General features: G+C 41.2%; 1 protein-coding gene across 1 annotated transcript; it reads right to left on the reverse strand.

Moving 5' to 3' along the window:
- Positions 1–748: 748 nt before the first annotated feature.
- Positions 749–23,743, reverse strand: rinl (Ras and Rab interactor-like). Its single transcript, XM_012856113.3, has 11 exons — positions 23,003–23,743; positions 22,597–22,762; positions 11,339–11,450; positions 10,129–10,201; positions 9,018–9,106; positions 8,849–8,931; positions 6,054–6,273; positions 5,299–5,967; positions 4,852–5,175; positions 4,614–4,745; positions 749–3,085 (listed from the first exon to the last, which is right to left on the reverse strand). Coding segments are annotated over exons 1-11 (2,364 nt in total). The 5' UTR covers positions 23,005–23,743; the 3' UTR covers positions 749–2,591.
- Between the last annotated feature and the right edge of the window lie 1,455 nt (positions 23,744–25,198).

The following is a 25,198-nucleotide window of genomic DNA, read 5'->3' on the forward strand; positions in this document are numbered from 1 at the left end:
AAGATTTAGAGTATATGTTTCTGTGGCAGCCTTCAACTGTGATTTTTTGTTTCCACACCAGTAGAACGCACAAGGAAGGGAAACCAGAAGATTGCTGTTGAGTGCCTCCTCCATTCTGCTGGAGAGCACTCGTCTGAAGCTGGCACTGCTGAACCTTTACCACTGTAATAAAACAGTTACTTGCACACTAAAAATCACATATCTATATATGTATATATTATATGACAATGCAGTTTTATTTTTTCAGATATGCCACACAGCCAGCCTTAAAAGGTGTGTTCTTGTCCTCAAACTGATTATTATCAGTGTTCACTTCCAGGTGGTTTATGAACTCTTTTTAATGCTCAGCTGAAGGAAATTCTTTCAGGCTCTTTTAAGTCCAGCTCTTATATATAAATAACAATAATTCAACATTAGCTGATATTCCAGCTGTAGTGCAGGAAGTCCAGTGGTTTCCTCTGCTGGATTCTGCTGTCCAACAAGCTCCCACTCCAAACACACTCACATCCACAAAACAAAACTGTGCTGGAAACAATGCAGGAACCAACTGAAAAGGCCGCACATGTTGATGAAGGTGCAATGCTGCCCTCTAGTGGTGCAGGAGAAACACATTTCTGTTGAACTACTGAGTTACTGAGCTACTGAGCCAAGATTCTTTTCAACAATTTTAACTCTTAAATGGGTGAAGATCTGAAAAACCATCAGCAGTACTTTTAAAGCAAGACGCTGCTGGATACCAGGCAGGTTGGCCGGGACAAGAAGATAACTTTATTAAAGAAGCACACGTTGTGAAAAGGCCGCAGATAACATCCACAGAACTGATGCCTGATAAATAAAAGCTTGTTTTTTGCTGCACAGATGCGTATAATCCCAAGCACATCAATCTCTGTTAAACCCTACTGATTTATGACAGCTTCTGACGAACATCTGGTAATGTACAGAGATAAAGAAACAAGCGTGTGCTGCTTCTGACTGAAAAGAGCTGCCTGTTTGAAATTAAATAAAAAAAATAATAAAAAACAGCACATCAGTGAATAACTTTAATCTGATCGCAAAATTAATTTAACATTAAATGCATCTGCATTAAAAAATGATGTAAGCTTAATTGTCGTAGTAGATAATTTCATCTTAGTTGGCACCTTAAGAAAAACAGATCACTTGTCAGTGGTCCCACTGGTATATATCCAGCGGAAAACATAAAAATAAAACAGCTTGCAAATGTAGCCACAGTGTGATCACAGTTACAAGATCGTTACAAGTTACATGTTGTTTATTTTCAGAGCAGAACCAAATAGGGGGCTCTGTTTGCTTTTTTGGAGATGGAAGGTTTCCGTCTGACAGCGACGAAGGCTTTTCTGGTGGCCTAACAAAATAAACCGGTCCTGTGGATTTTAACGTGTGGCATGTGGTGATTTTGGTTTGCTTGATGCTTTCTTCGCATTCGATAATCATTTGGTTATAAATGTGCCATCCGCAGCTGAGAGGGAACAATCAGGGTGTAATATGTTGCCTGACGTCGGTTAAATGGGGTAAATATAAACGCAGTACGCGTTTAAATCAAGACTCTCAGCAGCTATGATGCAAACCGGAGCAGGTCGAGAAACCAAACATGCAATAATTAGAGAGGAGAAAGGTGAACTGTGAAGAGCATATTTGATTCGTACTAGTCATTTCTCACACAACCGCATCTCTTTAAGTTAAATATGATACCTTGTACATTTTCACATTTTGTTACATTACCACAAACTTTAATGCATTCGGGCTTTTTTTGTGTGACAGACCAACGCAAAAGTAGTGACTAATTCTGCAGTGGAAGCAAAATGGTTCAAGGGTTTTAAACTTGTTTGTCAATAGAAAAGTAAAAAGTGAGGGTTGCATAAATATTCAGGCCTCCCTGGTAACATTTGGAATCAGCATTTGCTGTAATTACAGCGGTACGTCTATGGGGGTAGCTATGCCTCTACCAGCTTTGCACATCTAGAAAGGATTTACTTTTGCCAAGTCTGCTTTGCAAAACAGCTCCAGCTCAGATCAGATAGAGATCGTCTGTAAACATCAGCTATCAAACCTCGCCGTAGCTTCTCAATTTGTCTTAGATCTGAACTTTGACTAGGCCCTTTTAGCAGATGATGTGCTTTGTTGTAAAGTCACATAATGTGAAAAAGTTGAAAGGGTGTGATTAACTTTGCGAAGCATTTCACCATAAGCCCTCGAGAGAATGTTTCTTGATGGAGAAACACGAATTGAAGCCCACCTTCTAAATGTCTGGCTCTGCTTCTCGGTGTTCAGAGCGGAGGAGAGCTTGGGCCTGAAGCAGTGTGCAGTTTAGACAAATGATTTTAACAGGCCTTATGCAGAAACACTTACATGGGTTCATTTAGAACCACCAACAAACCAGAAGGACGAAGCTGTTGCACAATGGGGAAACTCACAGAGGCATTGGGGGCCAACATGAAACGCCCCTCGGAAAGGTAAAAATGCAAACTCCACTGCGGTGTCTTTTTTAGAAGAGGAATCAAGGGTTCGTGTGACCCAGGAGGAACACTTTGACCAACTCTCTGAAGGTCGAATTTATTGGCAGGCTAAGTTTGTCACCTCAGGGCGTCCTTCAGCTCTTCGTCAGAATCATCTTCGGCCTCCTCCGTTTCTGTGCAAACACTCTGCCCGTCTTCCTGTTCCTGGGCCGCCACCTCTTGCTGCGCTGCAGGTTCAAAGTCAGCTTGCACGGTGGTCTGTGGCTGGTCTTCCAGTTCCTGTTCACACCCTTCGTTCTCCCTCACCGTCCACTGACTGTCGCTGCTGTTTTCTGTGCGCTGCTCTGAGACATCCGCGTTTTCGGACTCGTTTTCCTCCCCGCGTTCACTCTTGCTCTCCGTTTCTGTCCCCGAGTTGCGTCTGGCCGCCTGCCTGCGGATTGTCCGTCTTTGCACGCTGCGGCGGGACTTGTTGCAGTGGAGCGTGCGTCTGCGGTGCCATTGGTTGATGGAGTGCTGGGCCTCCACGCTGAGCTGGCGGGCAGCCAGCCGTGGCTGGAAGCTGGTGATGTAGAAGAGAGAGGCGTAGAGAGTTGTAAGGTAGTAGCCGCCTGTGGAAAAGAGAGAAGAGTCCCAGCAACACTGTTAAAACTTAGACGCAACCTTATGAACGCTGTAGTTTGGATCTTGGTTATCTCGGTGCACATTTTCTTGTAGAAGTATTTACCACCGTTGAGCTTTAGCTCTTTTGAGGCTTAGTTAAAACACGTTGTCCTGCAAATAAAGTTGCAAGTCTTTTGGGGTGCATCTCTGCCAGCTACCATCTAGAAAAGGAATCGTTCCTTGGAAAATAGTCTAAGCGCTCAGATTGGATGGGGAACATCTGTGAACATTAGTTATTTTTAAGTCTTGTCAAAAAATCTTTAGTGGCTTTTCATTTGGGCTTTGAATGTAGCATTAAAAATATCCTGCTGTAAGTTTAGGGTCCTCGTCCTACTGGAAGGTGAAGGTCTGCCGCAGTCTTAAGTCTTTTGCAAGCTTGCTTCCAGGATTGTCCTGTAGTTAGCGCCATCCATCAGTTTTTTCATCTCTGAACAGCTTCCCTATCCCCCCAACGTGACGCTGTCACCACAGCGACATTTTCCTAAACACAGTGATTGGCGAGTGTGCCAGAATTTCCTTTTGGGTTTCATCCCACCAAACACTTTCTTCCTAATTATGGACAATCCTGGGTATCGTCAAAGGCTTCTTCAGATTGGTTGTGAAACGGACCGCTACAGGAGATCTCTTCTGCCCACAGCCATCGCCGTCTATAAGAACTCCTTCACCAAATGAGTTACATCAACATTTAATTTCCCTTTGGGATAAATAAAGTATTTTTGAATTGAATTTGAATTGAATTCCACACGTTTGCTGCGACCTCTAAATGGCTTGTAGCAAGCTGAATGGCTTCCTTTCAAGAAAGGTTTACACCTTTCCGCTGTTCCATAAAGATCAAAACTGTGGAGAGCAAAACTCCCGGTTGTCTTGTCAACAGATTCTACCAACTAAGCGGTGGATCTCTGCAGCTCCTCCAGAGCTACCATGGCCCTATAAGCTGCTGATCATTCCTCTTCTTGCACTGGCTGCCAGTTTAAGCGGACCTCCATGTCATGGTAGGTTTGCAGGTAGACCATGCCCATTTCATTTTTGCTTGAGCAGAGCTCTGTGAAGTGCTCAAAGCTGCTTGGGAAGGTGTTTTATAACCCATCCTGGTTTAAAACTTCTCCACAAACCTCTGCCTGACCTGTCCCATTTAATCCCTGGTTGTCATGGCGCTTTTTGTATCAAACCTTTGAGGCCTTCGCAGAATAATTGCAGGCATAACCCCCCAAAGACTTGAAGCTGAAATTGCAGCAAAATATGTTTTAACAAAGTATTGAATTAGAGTCTGAGTCCATTTCCCAGATTATCTTTTTTATCATAAAAAATTTAAATAAGGCATCTTTTTATTTCCACTTCACCCCTATAGTCTACTTTGTGCAGTTCTATACGATAAAATCCAAAACAACGTATGCAGCATTTTAAGGGTGTTTGATGACAAAATGTGAAAAAGCTCAAGGGCCATAAAACACATATAGGGTTCTACTCAGGCCTCACCTTCTCCCTGTAGCTGTGTGGGGTCCAGCAGCTCCATCATGTATTCTGTGTCCACCTGTAAGCTGACCAGGTTGCTACGCAGCAGCACCCAGGTCAAACATGGTAAGAAGTCATCTGCTCCAAACACTGAACCTGCGGGAGAGAAGAGTTTCAGGTACCGGCACCTTTCCCCTGCCTACAGCCCAGCATTCAGAACTGGAACAATAATAATCACATATTACTGCAAGACTCAGCCTACCTGGGCTAGAAGTAGCGTTAGCGCTCATGCTGTGGTAAATGCTCTTGCAGACTTTGAGGAGGATCTGGATCTTCTTGTTTGGAGAGTAGGCCTCGTGCATGCTAGCCCATCTCTGTTGTATTCTCTCCAGCGTGACAGGATCAGGGACTCCGACTCCTTTGGACCCGCCGAGTTCTTCGACCCCGTTCTTTTCTAGCACCAGGAAGTTTCCCTGGAGACGCTGGAAGCTGCCGTCATTGGTCCGGGAGGTGTGAATGCAGGAGTAGAGATGGGAGGAGATGGGCTTCAAGGCCACTTTGTGGAGGGAGAGCTCCAACAGGGAGTCTAGGGAAGGATTTAGTGACAGATGAGGAGACATTTCCATTGGACAAATAATGCATTAATTTGCTAGTCCTTGTAAGAAAAGGGAATCTGAGAATTTGAAGTGTTGATGCTTGGCTCACTCACCAATCTCAGAGTCAGTTAAGTCAGTCAGGCTGTCCAGTATTGCTTGAATGTCTGGATAGTCCAACAGAATCTCCCTGAGCGACGAGAGGGATGACCTCACTTCCTGTAGGAACTCTGCTCCCGTCAGCCCACTGGGATCAGAACCTCCTTTCAGAGTCATCTCTACAAATCCTTTAACCGCCTCTCCAAATGCGGTTCCTTTCCTCTCGCTCAGCTCCACCACTCGATTGGTCAGCCTCTTCTTCTGGGACACCAGCCCACCGAGCGCCTGGCCCACAGCCGACAGGCGGTGGATGACTTTATCAGCCAGACGGTGTGCTGAGGGGTGGTGGGGCGCGGCGCTCGCTATTTGGGTCTCCTGCTCTTCCTCTATGCTGCTGATCGACAGCGAGTCGAGCTCCAGCGACGGAGGCGTGAGAAAGGACGAAGGCCTTGGCGGAGGCAACCAAACTCCGTCTTCAATCCAGGACACCCTGTGAGGAGACTGAGGCACAGGGCTGCTGTGACGGTGCTGCTCCGGCGTCCCTGGCATGGGGGGAGTGGAAAGGCTCCCTGTGCTCGCTCTCTGAGGGCCGCTGCACACATAATCCCGGCTGGACCTCCTGAGGACCACTCCTGTTGGTGTTTTTGGGGTGAGTGGGCAATCAGCTGACTTGGCTCTGATCAGACCTGCACAATGAAAACGCTCTTTTGAATTAAAGCTCAATCCTCCGTTTAACACGCAGTCTTAGTGTGTCAATGATGTTAACTCTGACCTGAACCGTCTTCCCCGGCAGCCTTGGATTCCTGGTCCAGTGAGATGGCTCGTTTGCTTTGTATGCCAGCCCCCGCCCAACTCCGGGTGGTGCTGAGGCGTCGCTCTCGCCGGATATTTGATAGCTGTAAAGCCGCTGGCCTGTGAGTCAACCATTCGTCTCCGTGTTCATGAATGTAGAGGGGATTGATGATGCACAGGGCTCCGTTGGAGGAAGTCAGCTTCAGGAAAAAACAAGCAGGTGAGCAGAAATGAGAGATGGACTGAGTGACCGGTCAATTGGTTATTTAGGCTTATTTTGCCATTGTTTATGCTATCTTCCCAACACCTGAGGATATCAAGCAATTTAAAAGCTATGCATCAACTGTGGGAAGAAAAGTGTTGCTATTATTATCTCTACACCCTTGTGTTAAGTACTTTCCAGGGAAATTAAACCTTTTTTTTAATAAAACAAAGGCAGACACCAACAAAAAGAAATGTACAAGTAAAAACTGCTCAGATCTCGGGCTGCATACTTACATTGAAAATAAAAACATGAACTAATAATATTATAGTTGACATTAGCAATAACATCAATTGCAATTAATCCACATTTTCCTTCCTCTCTTACTTTTCTACAGCACTGCAAAAACTGAACTAAAAATAAGTTAAATTCTCCTTGAAATTAGTGTATTTGTCCTTTATTTGAGCAGGTAAATAAGATGATCTGCCAATGGAATGAGTATTTTGACACCTAAAATAAGATAATTAGATACACTACTCTTGAAATAAGATGATGGAGATGACTTGTTTCTATTTTAAGCAAAAAATCTTATTCCATTGGAAGATCATCTTATTTACCTGCTCAAATCAAGGACAAATATACAAATTTCAAGAAAATCTTTAGTTCAGTTTTTGGAGTGCATTACAATGAGCACACCTCTCTCAGCGAGCTTACCATCTTGATCACTAAGATCTGTATCAGCTGTTGGCCAAAAAGACCATAAACATTAATTCAACATGCCAAAATATGATTGCAAAGCAGACCTTAATGCAACGCACTTTAAACATTGTAGCCTACCAAATACACTGCAACTGCGATATTGTCGATTTCTATTCCATATATGGTGCAGCTATTGTAAGGTCTCAATTTAATCTTTTTGAGTGTAATTCATGACATTTGATTACTACCCCGTCACAACAGTCGGTAGCCGCTTTGCATTTCAGTGAGAGAGAGAGAGAGAGAGAAGGAGAAAGAGGGAAAGACTTTTTTTTGTTTGTGTTTACATGCTCTCGTAGTTAAAATACCTTTTTACTGCACCAGTATGAGATAACAATGTCAGTATATAAAACACATAAAACGAAATACATCCTGAGAAAGGTTAAGCAGTACACGGCATGACGTTATAAAGTTCATGTTTTCTTTGACACCGTTTGCCATTTCCACACAGTAATATAACCTTTTGAGCTTGTATTTGAAATTTAATGAAAACAGAGTCAGGAAAAGGCATGATGGATGTCAGAAAAACCCCCCCCGCAGAAACCGCTCCACTGATGTGTTAGCAAAAGTGAGGATGTGCAAAATTAGCTTTGTGATGGGTGAAAATCAGTCCAAAAGTGAGGATGTGCAAAATTAGCTTTGTGATGGGTGAAATCAGTCCAAACACATAGAGTGTTTCTTTTTTACAGCCATAGATCATTTAGCTGAAGATAATCTGTAACATTTGAACAGTCTTGCTGCGGGATCTATTGAGAAGAAAGGCTGAGCCATACTGAGCCACGTCTGGGTCACAGTCCCACAACGGCAGCACAGGCAGTATCTCCACACATCAACACTCAGAGACATGCTTAATTCCTTTCCTAAAACTCGACAATGATAGTATGAAGCATACACATGACATTATTGTGTGGTTTTTAAAATATATTCTGTTGTATTAATTTTCTTTCCCTTTTTAGAGTTACCTGGTTTGGGGAGTTGGCCACTTCCTGTCTGAGCGAGAGAGGTGTCCAAGGTCCTCAACCTTTGGCCAATGAAAAAATTATGCCAGCTCAGCAGGACCAACCATTTGCTAATAACCAACGTTTAGTTAGTAATGTGGTCTTCATTAGTATTGATGTTTAGTTCTGTTTCCCATGTTTTGTTTAAATGGTCTGGCCGAATCACAATATAATTTACCCTTCTGTATCTTTGTGTTGAGTGAGTTTTTTGACTTATGGTGCGTATGCTTTTTATGTTCAGGTAATATTCTGTAAGTCACTTATTGAGTGGAGTTATATTAGGTTAACCTCTTTTGCTGGCCCCATTACGTATATTTCAAAATTTTAGATTTGTCAATCTCCAAAACAGAAAGCGTTTTAAGCCTCCCAGTTGCCAACAAAACTGCTTTCTACATTATGCAGATGCTCCATCTGCCCTCAAGAAGATTCACTCACCCCAGCATGCCAAATGCTTGAAGTGGCTCTAACAGCATGGCAGTCTGACCAATGCTCTGATTATTTCACTAAGCAACTATTTGAGCAGTTGGACACACCTAAAGATTGTATGTAGAGTTTTGAACAAGACAATGTTGTAACAGCAGCAGTAGAAATTAAAACCTACGCCCTTCATCCTAACAAACAAGCGCAGCACAAAACGGGTTCATTGTACATGACACACAGGCTTTAAAAGTTCTTCTGAAAGCTGCACAGTAAATGTTTTTTTTTTTTTTTTTAGCCGTAGCAGCTTTTGAATGGATTACTGGACTTTGAACTTCCTCACTGAGCAAAAACAGGGAAGTTGTGGGTACGCTTTCTCATCATGCTCATAAAGTAACATACCTGTATGGAGCACATCATAATGCTTGGCTCCTTTTTGGGCATTTCTTCTGTCTGGTGCTCAGGTGGTGTAGACAACCAAGTTGCTGCATTGCAGAAATAAATGACACAGTTTTAGTAGACATTACTGTAATTTTGTATTTTTGATGCAGGAGTGGATCCAAGGACTCACCAGGTTCAAGCTGGGAGAGACGCTCTTTGTTCATCTCAGCTGTACTGTAGATCCAACAGGGTAGGGAGAGGCAGACGGTCAACACATCCCTTGTGCAGAGTAAGACATATGGGAAAGATTTATTCACTGCCTAGTAAATATATTCACACCCATTAGGAATGTCTAACACTATTGGTACTGACTGGACTAATATGCCTAAATACGATCCAGTCCAATCTATCAGGACAGAGGAGAATTTACCAGGGTAGCAGACAAGACATTTCCTTTTGTTTTGTTTTTTAAAAGCCGCACTGATTCATTGTGTAATGAACATGTAATATATATATATATATATATATATATATATATATATATATATATATATATATAGATAGATAGATAGATAGATAGATAGATAGATAGATAGATAGATAGATAGATAGATAGATAGATAGATAGATAGATAGATAGATAGATAGATAGATAGATAGATAGATAGATAGATAGATAGATAGATAGATAGATAGATAGAGAGGTGGGCAACACATTGTGCTGCTCTTTCACAACAAGGTCACCTAAATACACTGAAGTGAGACAACAGAAGCAAAATGTGTAAAATGTCAAGTAACGTGAACGCTTATTGAAGGCACTGTAGTAATAAGACAGCTGAAGTTGTTTGAGAGGTTTGGTAAAAACAAAAACAAAAAAAACTACGAATATATGGAAATATGCAAACCTGACTTTTATTTTAAGACTGGACTTGGAGAAATGTGTTGAACGTTGGGAAAAATTGATTATACACGCACTGTGCCTGGAATAGTATGACACTTTCTTGATGTATTAAAAAGAATGAGCTGTGATCCTATACTGTTACATCCATGAATATGTTATGTTTCTTTTCTTTCTTCCTGTTCAAAATTCAAAATCCAAAACAAAAAGTCGTAAAAAAAGAGGTCTAGTAAAACATTAAAGTGGCCATTACTCACATATTCTAAGACAAACCGATAAGAGAAATTTTAAAGATCAGTTGGATTTTATCTGTATGTATCTCTAAGAATCACATATAATCATATAACAGAAGGCTGTAGCATGCATCTGCAAATATGATATGAGCAGTAAAGTAGGCTCCTACCTGGTCAGAGAGTAGAAAAGCACCAGTTGAGGCAAATCGGAGAATGACAGATGGGACTCAGTGAGCTGGAAGGCTATCATAGACAAACAGGGGAAAGAGTGGGCTACTTAGTGTCATAACATGCTTAATTAAAGGAATGTACATTCTGGGAAACACTTTAAGCTTGAACAAGGAAGTCCAGAAAGGGGACTTCTGCAGAAAAGTTGCTGTCACTACTCGACTACTTTCGCATTCAGCTTCTTTAGAACATTGACTTTTTTTCCCTGGCCTGTTAATAAAAGCAGGTTTCTGTAGGTCAGAAAAAAGAGCCAATCCTTTAGCATGCAGTTCTTTACATACAGTTTCTAGTCAGAGGTCTGTAAGCAGTCATCATGGGCTTTACCCCCCCCCCCCCCCTTCAGATTAAAGGCAACTGATTGATCATAATGATCAGAAGCAAATCAAGAAACCATTTTGAACCAAGAACTGCTGGCACAGTAGTGTCTGGTCTGCAGTGAAACCAGATTATTACAAGAGTGAAATAAGAGGCTGACGGTCAAATAACAGCAAAGTATATATTTAGAACAGTCAATGTGGGGCTTTCAGAACTGTCAAGCATGCTGGCGGCGCATTGTGCTCAGGGCCTGTCTTTTCTGTCATCAGTACTGGTGCATTGCATAGAGTGGATGGAAGATAAGACTACCTTCAAATTCCTCAGCTTGATCTAAAATCATCATAGAGATGGGCACAGCTGACTGCTCCGAAAGAACAGTCCTCTTAAACACACACATACAAAGGGGTTTTGAGATGGCTATTGTGGTTTAATGTGAGGTTTTTGGAAAAGCCCTGACCTCAAATCGACAAACAACCTGTTAGCTATGTTTAAGAGAAGGGTCTGTGCCAGGAAACGAACCAGTTTAAAATAAATCTGCCACCTCTGCCAAGAAGAGATGTCTAATAGCCATCAAAAATGGCTACAAAAAAGGATTGTGTTTGACCTAAAATGAATGGGGCTGACATTTGACCACGTGAGGAAGTTGCAAAAACCACAATATATCTAAACCTGTGAGCAGTATTGAAGGCTTATTGTGTTATACAGGGTTATTAACGTGTTGACCTGCTACGGTGAGAAATTGTAACAAATTGATAAATAACCACAGAGAGAGAAAGCCATGGGACCTCAGCTGACGGGATTGGACCCAGACAAAGAGCCGTGTGCATTGTTTCGTACCTTTCCCCGTGTGCTTCATACTATAATCAAGAACTTCTCCATGCTGATCTCCTGCAGACACACACAGTAGGCAGGGCTGAGACGTCACAGGGTCCCGCACAACCAGGAAACTCTGCAAGGAAACACAAAGTGACTCATTTAGCTGTGAAAAGTGTGATTGAAGCCCGCTGAGAAGTAAGACGTTTCCTCTAAAACACCAACACACACACAGACCCCACAACGGGGCTCCATGGCAACCAGACCACAAGAAAAGAGACAGCGGCGGGTGGATATAAAACACTGACAATTTCAAAGTGTGGTTTTTGAACTCTACAGCAGTTTATCTATTTACCGACACGGTGCTGTTCTGATCTCTCAGTCAAAGACCTAAATATAAGGCCTGTCTCTGAGTGTCGATGTGTGAAGATACTGCCTGCGCTGCAGTTGTGGGACTGTGACCCGGACGTGGCTCAGTATCGCTCAGCATTTTCTTCTCATTAGATCCCGCAGCAAGACTGTTCAAACGTTACAGATTATCTTCAGCTAAATGACCTATGGCTGTAAAAAAAAAAAAACTCTAAAAGCATAACAGCTATCATTTTATATATACAATAAAAAAGTCTAAAAACATAAAATGTTAGTTATGGCCAAGCTGGCTGACGTGACTCTGAAATCCTCCACAAGGAAGGTGAGCAACAATATGTCTGTTTTTTAAGAAGCTGGTGGGCTTCGCATATGAATGGAAAGTTGAGTGGAATGAAGAAATGTGGCTGCACAACTAACAGGAATAACCACAGCTAGGAGAAAATGGTGAAAAAAACGACATTCAAGAGTTCGAGGGAGATTTACAAAGGCGTCCGAGTCTTTCACCCCAACTCAAAGTCAAGTCTGAAGTCTCTCACGATTAAAATAGGTCACCTCTAACCTTGCATCGCTGTCGATTAGGATCACAAATCCGCACAGTTTGTCCTCAGACCTAAATTATAAGGTATACTTTTCTTACAATTTTTTAACATTTACTAACAGATCTGTCTATATTATTTTTGAAAATAGATCAAGTATAATATTTAACTTTTTAAAATATGCTCTAAGAAAAATAATAGAAAGAGATTTAAACCCATTAGTGTTAATTCTTTGTAATGACTCAGTCAACTCTTATTTATCCCATCTTTATATTGTCCACCGCTTCATTATACATTTCACTAAACAGGGTTTGGAGGATCTCTGTTCCTCAACCTGAGCTGGAGAACAATCTCCAAATACACATGTAAAATATTTGCTCTCAATACTACTTAACAAAGAAGTTAAATTTCAAGAAATAAATTACAATCTAATGAACGAGACAGTGTATTAAGTAAACAAATAAGTGTTGAACTCCTGAATGAAGTTCAACACTAAAAGCTTAAAGGTTAATAATCAAGCTCATTATTTCGCAGTAGAACATGAGCAGCAGCTGCTGTCTGTAGCTCATCATTTCACTTTTCATTACAGGAGATAAAAGCTGTTAGACCTGAGTCTCAGATCAGGGTCCAAGTCAAATCTCAGGTCTTCAGGGCACAAGTCTAAGTCACATCTGAGGTCTTTTATTTCCATGACTTAATGCGGCTCAAGTTGCTATCTCTGATCCAGGACTCGGTTTCCAACTGTTGCATTCCTTGTGTTAAGCCTCTCCTAAACTCGTCAGAAACATCTTAGCAGGGATAAAGAGAAAAAGGACTGTGACCGTATATACATTTTTTTTTATTTTTTTTATTGGAGCCCAGATCTCCCCCCACCCCAACACAAAAAGGCTTAGGCCATCAAGACAAGTTTTGACTACAACTTCTTTTGAAGTTCATTAAGTCCCTCAAGTACAACATAAGAAGGTTTGCATAGGTGTGGTGCACTGGAGAGTGAAAATAGAAGAGAGGTTAAAAGCAGATCTTTAAGGGATTTTATGAGTAAATATTAAAAATAATCTGAGGATGAGACTGGAACAAGTGCGGCAGCACGGGAATCACAGGCGAATGATCCCCATGCAAAGCCAGGTAAGAAGCAATGCAGCTAATGCTAAACAGCGGAGCTTAGCATAAAGCCGCGCGCACAGCTCTGCTACTTGTGTTGTAGTTGTTCAGTCTTTTTACACAATGCTTTCCAACTTTTTCGAGACACGGTTGAACATGAACTAAGCTGTTTTAATATCCAAGATGATTCAATGAATAAATAAAGTGGCAGAGAGGCCAAACCCCTAACGGTAGACCCACCACAGATAAGAGTCATAATGTAGACGGAGGGGCTGGCTGCCTGGTCAGAGACAAAAAGACAGTGGTGTCCCAGGCCCTGGCAACGCTTTCAGCTGGCCTGCCAATATTCACTAAGATTCACAAAGATTCACAAAGACAGAGTCCTCTCAGTGAGCTTCTATCTCAGCCTCAAAATTCCTACCTAGGAGTTTGAGCTTAAGAGTGATTCAGATCATCGCTAAGAGCTCTGACTAAGGAGATGACAGCTGTTTTTTATCTTAGTGAGAAGGTGTGTTTGACCTCATTGCTTAGTATAATGTTATATTCTAAGAGCTGATTGGTTGATGCCACAAAAAACAACAATGCTGTCCTAGTAATCAATGGAGAGAAATTAACACATTAGTCTGGAATTTATGTTTACCCACCATACTGGTAATTTTCCTATTTCGTCTATTTGATATTAATGTACATTCCCCTGTCAACATTTTACCGGGATTGCCTGCTTGTATAAAGAAGTTGTATTTGCCAAAATGACAGACATAAAAAGGAAAAAAAAGTGGAAAAAAACGAGAGGAGCGATGACTCTGTCCCCACAGCTCTGGGAGGAGAATAGAGAAGTGTGGAAAGGTAAATCCTGGGATCATGGCGCTAATAGGCAGACTTTAAAGCATGTTGCTGCAGAGTAATGTGCTTTTTTCTCTGAGTCCTTTTCTCTGCTTTTAAAATGACGTCTCTAAAAGCTACTTTTAGTCTTAGGATTCGTTGTGAATACGACAGCTGGACTCTCTCAGATGAAAGTAAATTTTGCGTTTAAGTTGCAAATGAAGGTCCCAGATTCTGGAGGAAGTGTGGATAGACACAGAATCTAAACTGTTTAAGGTCATGTATGAAGTTTCCACAGTGATGATTTGAATGGGTTGTCATCTGCTGCTATTGGTCCACCGTGCTTCTTAAATCCAAAGTAATTGTAGACGTCCACTAGGAAATTTCAAAACACTATATGCTTCCCTTAAATTGGAATCACTGCGTATGATTATCCAGGGAATTTGCCTGAGCTAAAATTCATAGAGGATTTTTGGGATACTGTCAAGAGGACGACGAGAGACTCCGGAGTCAACAAAGCGGCCTTCCCTACGTACTCAGCAGAGCCACAGGACAGTCGCCTCAATGCCACGCTGCATTGATGCAGTAATTTATGCAAAAGGAGCCTCGATCAGCAACGCACATATTGAGCCTACATGGACATCATTGTCATATTTTTTTAAACCTATTGGTCTCATGTCGTCAGGGCCTCCGACGTCTTCTCTGCTGGCCAAAGACAAGTCTGAATCACACACTCATCTTAAAAATATTTTGTCCATGAATATTTTATTAGATACTAAAACAGAATCAGAATCCTTCAGAATTCTGATTCTGTGTCCACTTCTTTTCATATCTTTTCCACTTGCTGCAGCTTCCAGGTGCGTTGTTTCATATTAAAGCATTTGACCAATTACATTTCAGGCATCATTTGTTGCCCGGGTAAAATAAATCTGCTTGAGGCCTTCGCAATCAGTTCTGTGGGGCCTGTAGCCTAAAGTTAATCCAGTTGTTGCGTCAATCAGTCAGATTTTCAGTTGGCGACACCAAGCCCTTCTGGCAGCTGTACCTTAATGTCAGCGTATTCACACTGTTCGATTGGTTAGCCAGAGGGTGAACTAGCTAGTGCTAGCAAACTGCATCTTTAGCCTGCCTGGACAAGCAAAACTATAGTGGTGTTGATTTTTTAGCTGTTTTTGTCAACCCACAATGGCTGAAGGAGGAGAAGAAATGGATTTGTTTGCAGATTTGTTGTCAAAGCCATTTCCAGGGCGGATATTTCTAGAAAAGTTGGACATCGTTAAGTAAGATCGAGCAACTCAGAAGCTAGCATGTCTGCCATAACAAGGGAAAGGATTTATCCACTTTCAGTCCACTAACCTCGAGCGGTACCCTGAGCTCACAGGCTCTGAAGAACACTGCAAATGATGTCACTTGGAGTGACAATGAGCTTGTAAATCTGTCTAATCTGTCTAAATCTGTCTAACCAAGGCTGCAACAAGATACCGAAACGCGGTCGCATAATTACAGGCAACCCTGTTTACAAAAACTTTTGGGGAAGATAGATTTTTGGACTTTTATCAACTTATCAAAATGTTGGAGAAAAAATTGCCTGAAATATATTACGCTGTGAGTCATTAATCTAGGATAATTCATCACCGTTGAATTTAAGTAATGCAAAAAATAATTTTTTTGATGACACTCATTTGCATTCATATGCGCCTGTAGTAACAAACTTGATCTAAATTCAGTACCAATTGATGCAGTTCATTCTGATAGAATCCCTTTGTGATAATCGTGGTGTACACAAACAGAATCTCCACTGGAGGGCCCGGCTGGCTGTCTGCTCATCTCGCAGTTATTCTCCTCGTCACATATTAGGAGTGGGTCAGGACACTACCATAAAACACAACACTCTTAATTTAGTCAGATTACAACACAGTCAAATTCACTGAATCGATAATGCCAGTCAGTTAAAAGGTTCCAAAGAAATTCAATATCCTAAGCCAGCATTGGACAACAGTGCAGGGTAACAACTTTTAAAATATATAACCTACTAACAGAAACAGGGTCAATATGAATGACCGTCTGCTAAGACAGGCTGGAAAATAAGAAACAGAAGGAATAAACTCATGAGCACTGATCCAGGAGTACTTTTCATGGAGAGGAAACAAAGAGAACACAACAGCAGCAGCAGCACAATACGGACTTCATCCAAGTAAGAGCAACGTTGAATCACACTAGCTCTCAGACAAAATCGTACATTCATTTCTTACAACCTTTCAATGTGGGAAAAACCTCACTCTCTGTGTTGAAATCTTCGAGTAGTACTATCAATAACATACCATCGGAGGATGGTATGTTACTGATAGTACTAGCCCCAGAGGATGGCAATTGCTAATTGCCATGGTTTGTTTTTTTCTTAGTTCTGTTTGTGTATCTTCATGCGATTGCTCTTAAAGAGAAATTGTAATTGTCTTTAATCTCAAAGAGATTAAGGCTTTACAAGAACGGGAGACTGGAAACTGGCCCGAACATTCTGATTGGTTCATCTCTAAATATTTACTTTATGCTTGCTGAATGTAATTTATTGAAAAAGTCTTTTATTGTAAGTAGTTATCAATCTTTTCATCAAATGTCTCCCAGACTGTCTCTTGCGAATGGGCATGATTCAAAAGGAACAGTAAATCCGTATTTTAAATGTTGTAGTATTAAAACGTAGTGAGACTATGTTAGAACCACTTAAATTTCTAACAGACTTGCTGTCTGTCTGGACAGACCGACTATTATCTAATAGTGGAACAAGGCTGTAAAAACAACCGTGAAACAACAGCCACAAACATTAAGATAATGCAGCAGTTTTACAGTCATTTTAACCCAACAACATTCATGTTTCAGCCTCTCAATTGAAGTTACATGACATTATTTCTTTCCAGGTTACTTGATTAGGCACTAAGGCAAAAACGTGATGACACAACTGTTGTGCACCAATCAGGATGCGGGGACATTTGAATCGAAATGCGACGGCAACTGTTGTCTGTGACAGGCGTGCAGAGCAATACTCAAAAGAGGAAGTTTTCAAGTCTCAAATGTTCATCTAAAAGAAAAAAAAAGTTTTGTTTTGAATAACTTAAGAGCCGTTTTTAACCTTCAACCCCCCCCGACCCACCCGATAAAAAGAAAAGTGAGATAGAGACTATCGGTCAGATCGCTTTGCTTTTTCCTGGAAGCAGAAGCAACCAGAGAATGAAGCAGTTGGTTGAGTCACGGCGCACTTGTGTAAGACAAAGCACATCCCGTCCTGAGCAATGGCTCATGTAGTAACGGTAGCACAGCTTAGAGGAGTTCCTACACGTCAGGATGCACACATTAATAAACATGCCCTCAGGAGGTGGCTGCCAGGCACAGAGAGCAAATAAACTAAGACGAGATCACATCAAGTCGCTAAACTCTGAGAACAGAGCGATGCAGCCAGACAACTGACATCCACACGCGACTACTTGTCTGAGTGATTCACAACAGCCCAGTAGCAAAGTCCTTTCTTGTTCTACGTTATCTCACACCACATCTTGACAACACTCCACCACATTGTGCTAAAGAAACAAAAAAAAAAAAGGTCTTCCTGCACGTTCATGGGTCAGTAAGCTGATGCTGCCGGTTACGGTTTGGCAATTCTTGCTAATTAACAGAATACCATGCTTTAAAACAATCCTCTTACAGAGGCCAACGGCGTGTTGATACTCACAGTGCCACTCCACAGTTGGTGCATCCATTTTGTAATGTCATTTCCCTGATATGCACACGCAATTATTCAACAGTACTTCTGCATTCAGTTTAAAAAGGACTAGTTGTATGTTCAGCCGTAAAACAGAAAAGGGAACTGCTGATGCCACGGAGAGAGTTCTGAATGTGCCGAGCGACATAATAATAATAAAATAGGATAATAAAACCTTTGAACGAAAGCAGCGCTCTGTGTCTTTGTTTTAGACACAGCTTCAAGGTGCCGAGTTGTAGAAAAGACTTCTTGATTAGATGGCATAAAAGAAGCAGCACCACGCTGACCAAAACGTTGATGGTGATATGCAAAACTCATCTACAAAGACACGCGTTCAGCAGAACACAAGAGGAACTAAAGCAGAAGGTCAGAAACCAAATGCCCAAAGTAATCAGTAATTGTGATTTTCGAAACTTCTTAGATTGGTTCAGACTAGAGTTTTAGTTAAGGGGAGAATAACCATGAAACTAAGCAAATTAATAATTTCATACAAGCAGATAGAAAGCAGGCAGGCGATGACTTAAACTGCATAACTTCATCACATTAAGTAAAATAGGCCAAAACAAATTTCAGCAACCTTTTTAGGGGAGAAAATGGCTAGATTTCTCGCATTGAGAATTGGATGATTAGCCAGTTTGCGTGTGAACAGTCAACTGAAAAATACAAGAGAAAAGTCTTGTAGAAAAGTATTCAAAGGACGAAGGATGGCCAGATGATAAACAGATTAGATATGTGAGTCTTATCAGAGCAGTTCAATCAAAACTTGGTTTCCAATCTAAGCTGCTATCATTAAGGGGGAAAGAATCCTCACACATCAAAGTCAGAATACGGAATAAATCTCTGAAATAAATAAATAAAAATCTATTATTTTTTCAAAGCAGGTCATACATTTTTTTTAAATGTGTAAAAGAGTCTTTGGAGAACTGTTACTGTAAAACGAAAACACCATTACCATGTGGTGGTGTTGTCCTACCTGACACTAGTCCTGGTCACAGTACCAAGACATTTTCAGTCTTGGTCTTGACTACATTTTTACTCGGCTTTGTATTAGTCTCGGACCTGCTGGACAGATGATGCTTTGCATCAAGACCAGTCAAAACCCTATCATTTCTTCACTGCAACTCGGAGAAACATTACGCTGCGTAAACATATAAATGTCTACACTTCAAAAAGCAGTGTAGACATTCACTGTTGGACACATGACATACTGAGGGTCTCTTTTCATACAAGATGGGGTACATCTAAATGTTGTGGCAGAGCAGTTAGCAGAAAATGCCAGACGCACCAGTGCAACCAGTTAGTCTGGAGCCCTGTTAGCTTACTGTTACTTACTGTTAGCTTACTGTTAGCTTACTATTAGCTTACTGTTAGCTTACTGTTAGCTTACTGTTAGCTTACTCATGAACTGCCACGGGCAGGTTGCCTTTAAATGTTTGATGCCACAATATTACAATTACAGCAATTGTCTTTAAAATGGTCTCTCATTGATTGGGTATTGGTCTCACCTCCCTCAAAGTTTTGGTCCGTTCCTGGTCTAGACTGGTTAGGTGGTCTAGGCTACAACACTACGATGTATGGATGATTACCTAGCATGTCTTAAGAGCAGTACTTGACTTTTGATTATTGTAAACGCAAAATGAATTGTGTTCTTAACAAAAAGCAACAATGAAGAGCTCTTCACCACAAATAATATGTCAAATAGATGAGTGGGCAAGTATTGGCAACGCAGAAAAAGCACAACTGCTTCCCCTAAAATCCGTCATTATCTTTTTTTTGCTCACAAAACTTTCTGTTTTATTTAAAATCTCTTTTGCCACAGGATTTTACACAACAAAAAAGTATTCTCTGAGTTAAATGTTGCTGGAAGGGAAGTGTGTTGTTTCATCACCAGCTTTACTTTTTATGTGTCCCTTGACCGCACAGTACAAAACTTCTGATGCCGTCCATGGATCTCCTTTTCCTGACTCTCGCCAGATGGATTTTGTTCCGCAGAGCTCCACACATCCATCTGGGATTGCTCCATTGTAGATGTATTTCAGAAGGAGTGGCCTTATAAAAAAAAAACTGCGTTTCTGAACTAAAATGTTGTTTTATTGTTCTAATGTGTACTTTAATGTTAAATATCTTGCTTTCATTGGCTGTAGGTGAGAAAAATCCTCATAATTAACAAAAACAAAGGCTTCAAAATATTGTGTCTAATTAATCTATAAAATGTGTTTTACTCAGCTAACTGGGTTACAGAATACAATGAATTCTTCTGTAATATTCTAATTTATTGAATATGATTATACGTCACAGAGTTCAAGTTGAGTGACATACGGTACGTAGATAACATTGATTGAACTGCTGGCATTACTCTAAGTGCAGTTAAACCCTCATGAAAACAGCACAGATTTGTTGTGTGTAGAATATTAAGACTTTCAGCTGCTTCCATTCACTGTCACTTGTTTTCACACAACAACTACAAGACTGGCCCAGAATCCTGTTGACAAGGTTGTTTGATGAAAAAGGAGCGCTGCCATCAGTTGAACAATGTTGCTCAGAACTGCAGCAGATGTTACGTCAACCCAGTTGCTGCCAGAATTTTTGTTATTTCTAAATCTTAAGAAACAAAAGCAGTCCTTCACCAGTGTGGGAAATTGCAGGTAGACTGAGCTTCACTAAGCAATTCCAATCTGTCAGTAGGATGCTGGTTTGTGTGTCCCCTAGCTACCGTTTGTACTTCTTTCTTCTTGTGGACCCACTGTGTTGACGCATTATATGCCCAAACAGTGAGATTCAAACGTAACGGCATGACTCTACGGCTTCATTCGCAGCTGACATGACAACTCTTTCTCTCACAATTTTTTTTTTCCACTTGAATTATCATGAGCTTCAAGTCTGAACATAATTTAAAAGGAAATGTTCAAAAATTATGATGGACAATTATAGCTCCTAAAATCAAACTACTTTTTTTTTTTTCCAAAAAGTCTAAGTCATATAACAGATTCTTTATATTTCGAGTGAAACATTCCAAGGCTTTATTTCTTGTGATTTGACAATTATGTCTTACAGATAAGGAAAAGCCCAAATTAAGTGCTTCAAAAATGAGAGTGACATACGATTATGTTAATGGTTAATGGCTCATACTTGTACAGCGCTTTATTAAGTCTGACGAGCCCAAAGTGCTTCACACTACAGTTTTAGTCATTCACCCATTCACACACACATTCACACCCTGACGGTGGTGAGCTCTGTTAGTAGCCACAGCTGCCCTCTAGCACACTGACAGAAGCGAGGCTGCCCCACATGGGCGCCACCGGGCCCTCCGACCACCGCCAGCAGGCTATGCGGGTGAAGTGTCTTGCCCAAGGGCACAATGACTGAGGCGTTCAGAGCAGGGGATCGAACCGGCAACCCGCTAGTTACAGGACAAACTCCCCAACTCCTGCGCCATAGAATAAAAAAGGATTTTATAAATCCAAATCATTAATGTTTGTAAGACTGCTGACCTTCCAGTTGAGCAACAGACAGTCAATGATCCGCTGTACGAGGAACGAAAGCCACAATAGGTCATTGCTACAGAAGCTGGTTGTTCACAGAGTCCTGTATTCAAGAACATTCATAGAAAGTTGAATGGGAGGAAAAAAGTGCACCAGCAGCAAGGGTAACCACAGCCTTGAGAGGATTGTCAAGCAAACTCCATTCAAGAATTAGGGGAGTTTGATGAGGAGTGCACCGAGGCTGGAGTCAGCGCACCAAAAGCCACAGACAAGTCCTACATGAGGGCTATAAGCGCCTTACTTGTCCTAAAGAGAAAAGGAAGTGGACTGTTGCGCAATGGTCCAAAGTCCTCTTTACAGTATGAAAGTCAAGTTTGTAATTAATTTAGAAATGAAGGTCCCAGAGTCTAGAGGAAGACTGGAGAGACCCATAATCCACGTTGCTTGAAGTCCAGTGTGACGTTTCCAGTCAGTGATGGTTTGGGTTGCCATGTCATCTGCTGTTCCAATGACCCAGATCTTACCGTCATTAATGTTCAAACATTTCAGAAGCCTCACATTTCTATTTCAAATACCCTTTATCATTGACCTCGTGTAATATAATTTTCTGAGGCACTGAATTGTGAGGTTTTTTTTTATTATCGGTCAGCCGTAATAGGAAATATTAGATTTGAAAAAGTTCGATCCATGTGTAATGGATATACATAATATATGAGTTTCACTTTGTAAAATGAAGGACAAAAAATATTTAACTTCATTATATTCTCATTTTTGGAGCCGTATTTGTATGCCCTTTGAGAAGAAGCTTCCTTAACTACTTCAGTTGATTTTATTTACGTCGCTTTTTACAAGTAGTGTTAGAGGAATTAACAATCAGCAGTCAGTACAATCTAAAAAAAACAACATCTGTCAAAACATGTCACAGTATGATCAACCGCTTTTTAAATAAAGTTCTAACTTCTTTAACATTTTGACAAATCGGAGAGCCATTTTTGGAAGGAGAAAGGTTTGTGATCTTTATTATTCACTTTTTTACAAACCCTTAACATCATAAAACCTAAGATCGCATTTAAATGTAGGCAATAGCTGCTTATTTAAATTTGAGGTAAAATTGTAAAAAAAGTGGTGCATTATTTCCCCTAGAAATTTTCCATTGAGAAATTCTAGATTTGGAACTTGACATCACTTAACAAGTCTCTGTTTAGTGGACTCTTCTCTTACCCCGGCTGGTGCTCCTCGGATGGCAGCGTGCGCCCGCTCCCGGTCCCAGGGGGCTTCGGGACTCCAGGCATCCTGACAGCCCCGCAGTTTCTCCAGCAAAGAAAGTTTCCTCCTGCTGCTTCTCCACGGGATGGCTGTCGTCCCATTAACAGGAGCGTGCACTGCCCTGGACACCAACATATGAACACCATAATCAGCATGTAGAGCATATTTATGCCCACGTGCAGTTACGCACATCCCGTTTTAACAAAGCAACGGCTTGAAACCTTTGTGATGAAACGCAGGTTAACAGCTGTCACAGGTAGAAGTTTTCACATATCCCGTAGAACGTTAAATGTTGATGTCCTCTGAGTTACAGAAATCGAGAAAAAAAGAGTAAAAAAATAAGTAATTAGGTGTTACTCACATGTCTTACTTCCTCTCCTCAATTAGGACTTTCTGTACATTATTCTCTCGCTTGTTCTCTCGCTTGAACTCAGCTGTCTTTCTTGAGGGAACGTGTTGCTCAAGAGCTCAAAATACCAGCAGGGCTAGAAAAGGAAGTTCACTTTCGTCTCTGCAACTCATCCCCCAGAGATTTCCTGCAGCAACGTGCCGCATTTTCCACATTTCAACATGGTATCGAATGCCCATGCCGCTGAGATGTAGTCTTTCCTTCTGGCTCGTTTCGCATGCTGGAATTTTGTGCAGTTTCGAGTTCAATTAGGAAACTCACAGCAACTTCTATTACCCTGCCCTTTTCTCTAGTCAGCCTGTGGTTAACCAAAGCTCTGAGCACACTGCGAGCTGTGAAAAGACTGCATGTTCTCTAAGTGCGCTCTGGGACTTTATTTAAGTGACTGCGGCACTACGGATGTTCTCTGCTGGGTGACTTGTACAACCATCAGATAGAGACGTGATGCTAAGATATTCTGTGATCTTAAATAGCGCACACCGCGTTGTGCATGAAAGTTAGAGGTTGTTACACCGACAGGTTGTTATTGCCCAAGCATGAAAAGTCAATTTAAGCGGGGAAGGTTTGAGGCTATTTTCTCCTCTCCATGAGTGGACCAGGTGACTCGAGCTTTAACGGCTCTGCATGCCACGGAAACCACTCGCCGAGGTGTTGTTGATGGGTCAGCATTTCCATGGCAATAAGATTTGAGGTGCTCATCTAAAACAACTATCCGTGCAGCAGTCAACCAAGCAACAAACGAAAAACCAAGGCAGCAGTGGAGGGGCTGCCACTACACACTTTGTTCAAAAATAAATCATCCATCCCTCTGCTATACCTGCTTATCTGTGCAGGGTCGCATAGGGGCTGGTGACTCTTCAGTGGTCAATGGGCGAGAGGCGGTGTACACCCTGGACTACGCACTGTGCCAATGTGCACCTCAAAGTCTTTAATATTTGTGATGGCTTTGATTGTCTAGCACTTGAAGAAGACTATGTGAGACCAGAGATGCAAGTTCTCCATCTCCAGTCAATGCTAAGGACACTTTCAACATGTTTACGCTGAGTTGTCTCCACAACCAGTTCCTGTTTTTGTTCTCCTGGAGTCTTGTGCAGCCTAGGACTGGTGACCTGTCCAGGGTGTACCCACCTCTCGCCCACTGACTGCATGGATAAGCGATTATAGAAAATGGAATGATGGAAGATTTGAGTTTTATTTACCAGTGTGATTGCACTGAAAGACAGACGTGACAGATTCCAGTAAGCTGCAGCTTTAATCCACCTGCTCTTCTCGTCTGGAAACTCAAACGAACTCACTCCCAGGCTGCACAAGACTCCAGGAGAATAAAAACAGGAACTGGGTGTGGAGACAACTCAGCGTAAGTAAAAGATGTTGAAAGTGTCCTTAGCATTAACTGGAGATGAAGAACTTGCATCTCTAGTCTCACAGGGTCTTCTTATATTTCACTGTGAAAGAAATACAAGTTTTACAAATACTTACTGAGTACTACAGAAGATATGATATATGGGATTTAGATCATAAATTCACAAGAAAAAGTGGTCAAATTATTTTCTCCAGAGTTTTGTCCCTATTTTTGAGCTTTAAAATAATAAGCCTAACTACTATAGTAAATGAGTAAACAAAAATTAGCAAAACATTTTAGATCTACCTATTTGACTCTGAAAACATATGAGATTTTGAGATAGAAAACATGTGGTAGCTAGACTTAAAGCTAGTATTTTTTATGTGCAAAATAAAAGCAAACTACAGTTTGTAGATCCGTCTAATTGGAAAAGTACTCACAAGGGATGATCTGCACCTTGAATAACAAGCGTTTCTAATCTCTTTGCACAAATGCCATTTTACGTATCAGTCAGTCAGTCTTTTCAATGGAAATATTAGTTTCACCATTATTACCAATCTGCAGTACATTCATCCTGAATCAGTGTTGTGTCCTTCATGAGTGAGTCGTTCAAAAGAACGAAACATTCAAGTGAACAAACTGAACTCAATCGCATTCATTAAACGATTCCTTCATTTCTCAGTTCAGTTGAGGTTGTTTACATCCTATTTTAGTATTGAAGAATCAAGAATCTACTGTCACCAGAGTGAAATGTTGTTGAGACAGGCAACGGCTCAGGATGCACACAGGTTACATATAAACACACA

Source organism: Fundulus heteroclitus, chromosome 18 (genome assembly GCF_011125445.2).
Source record: "Fundulus heteroclitus isolate FHET01 chromosome 18, MU-UCD_Fhet_4.1, whole genome shotgun sequence".
NCBI lineage: Eukaryota > Metazoa > Chordata > Actinopteri > Cyprinodontiformes > Fundulidae > Fundulus > Fundulus heteroclitus.

Excerpts from the sequence above, each read along its gene's own strand:
- rinl (XM_012856113.3), bottom strand. Across the intron at positions 9,107-10,128 it reads CTTTTCTACTCTCTGACCAG|GGATGTGTTGACCGTCTGCC; the intron begins GTAGGAGCCTAC and ends ACTCTGCACAAG. Across the intron at positions 6,274-8,848 it reads TTATGATGTGCTCCATACAG|CTGACTTCCTCCAACGGAGC; the intron begins GTATGTTACTTT and ends TTTTTCCTGAAG.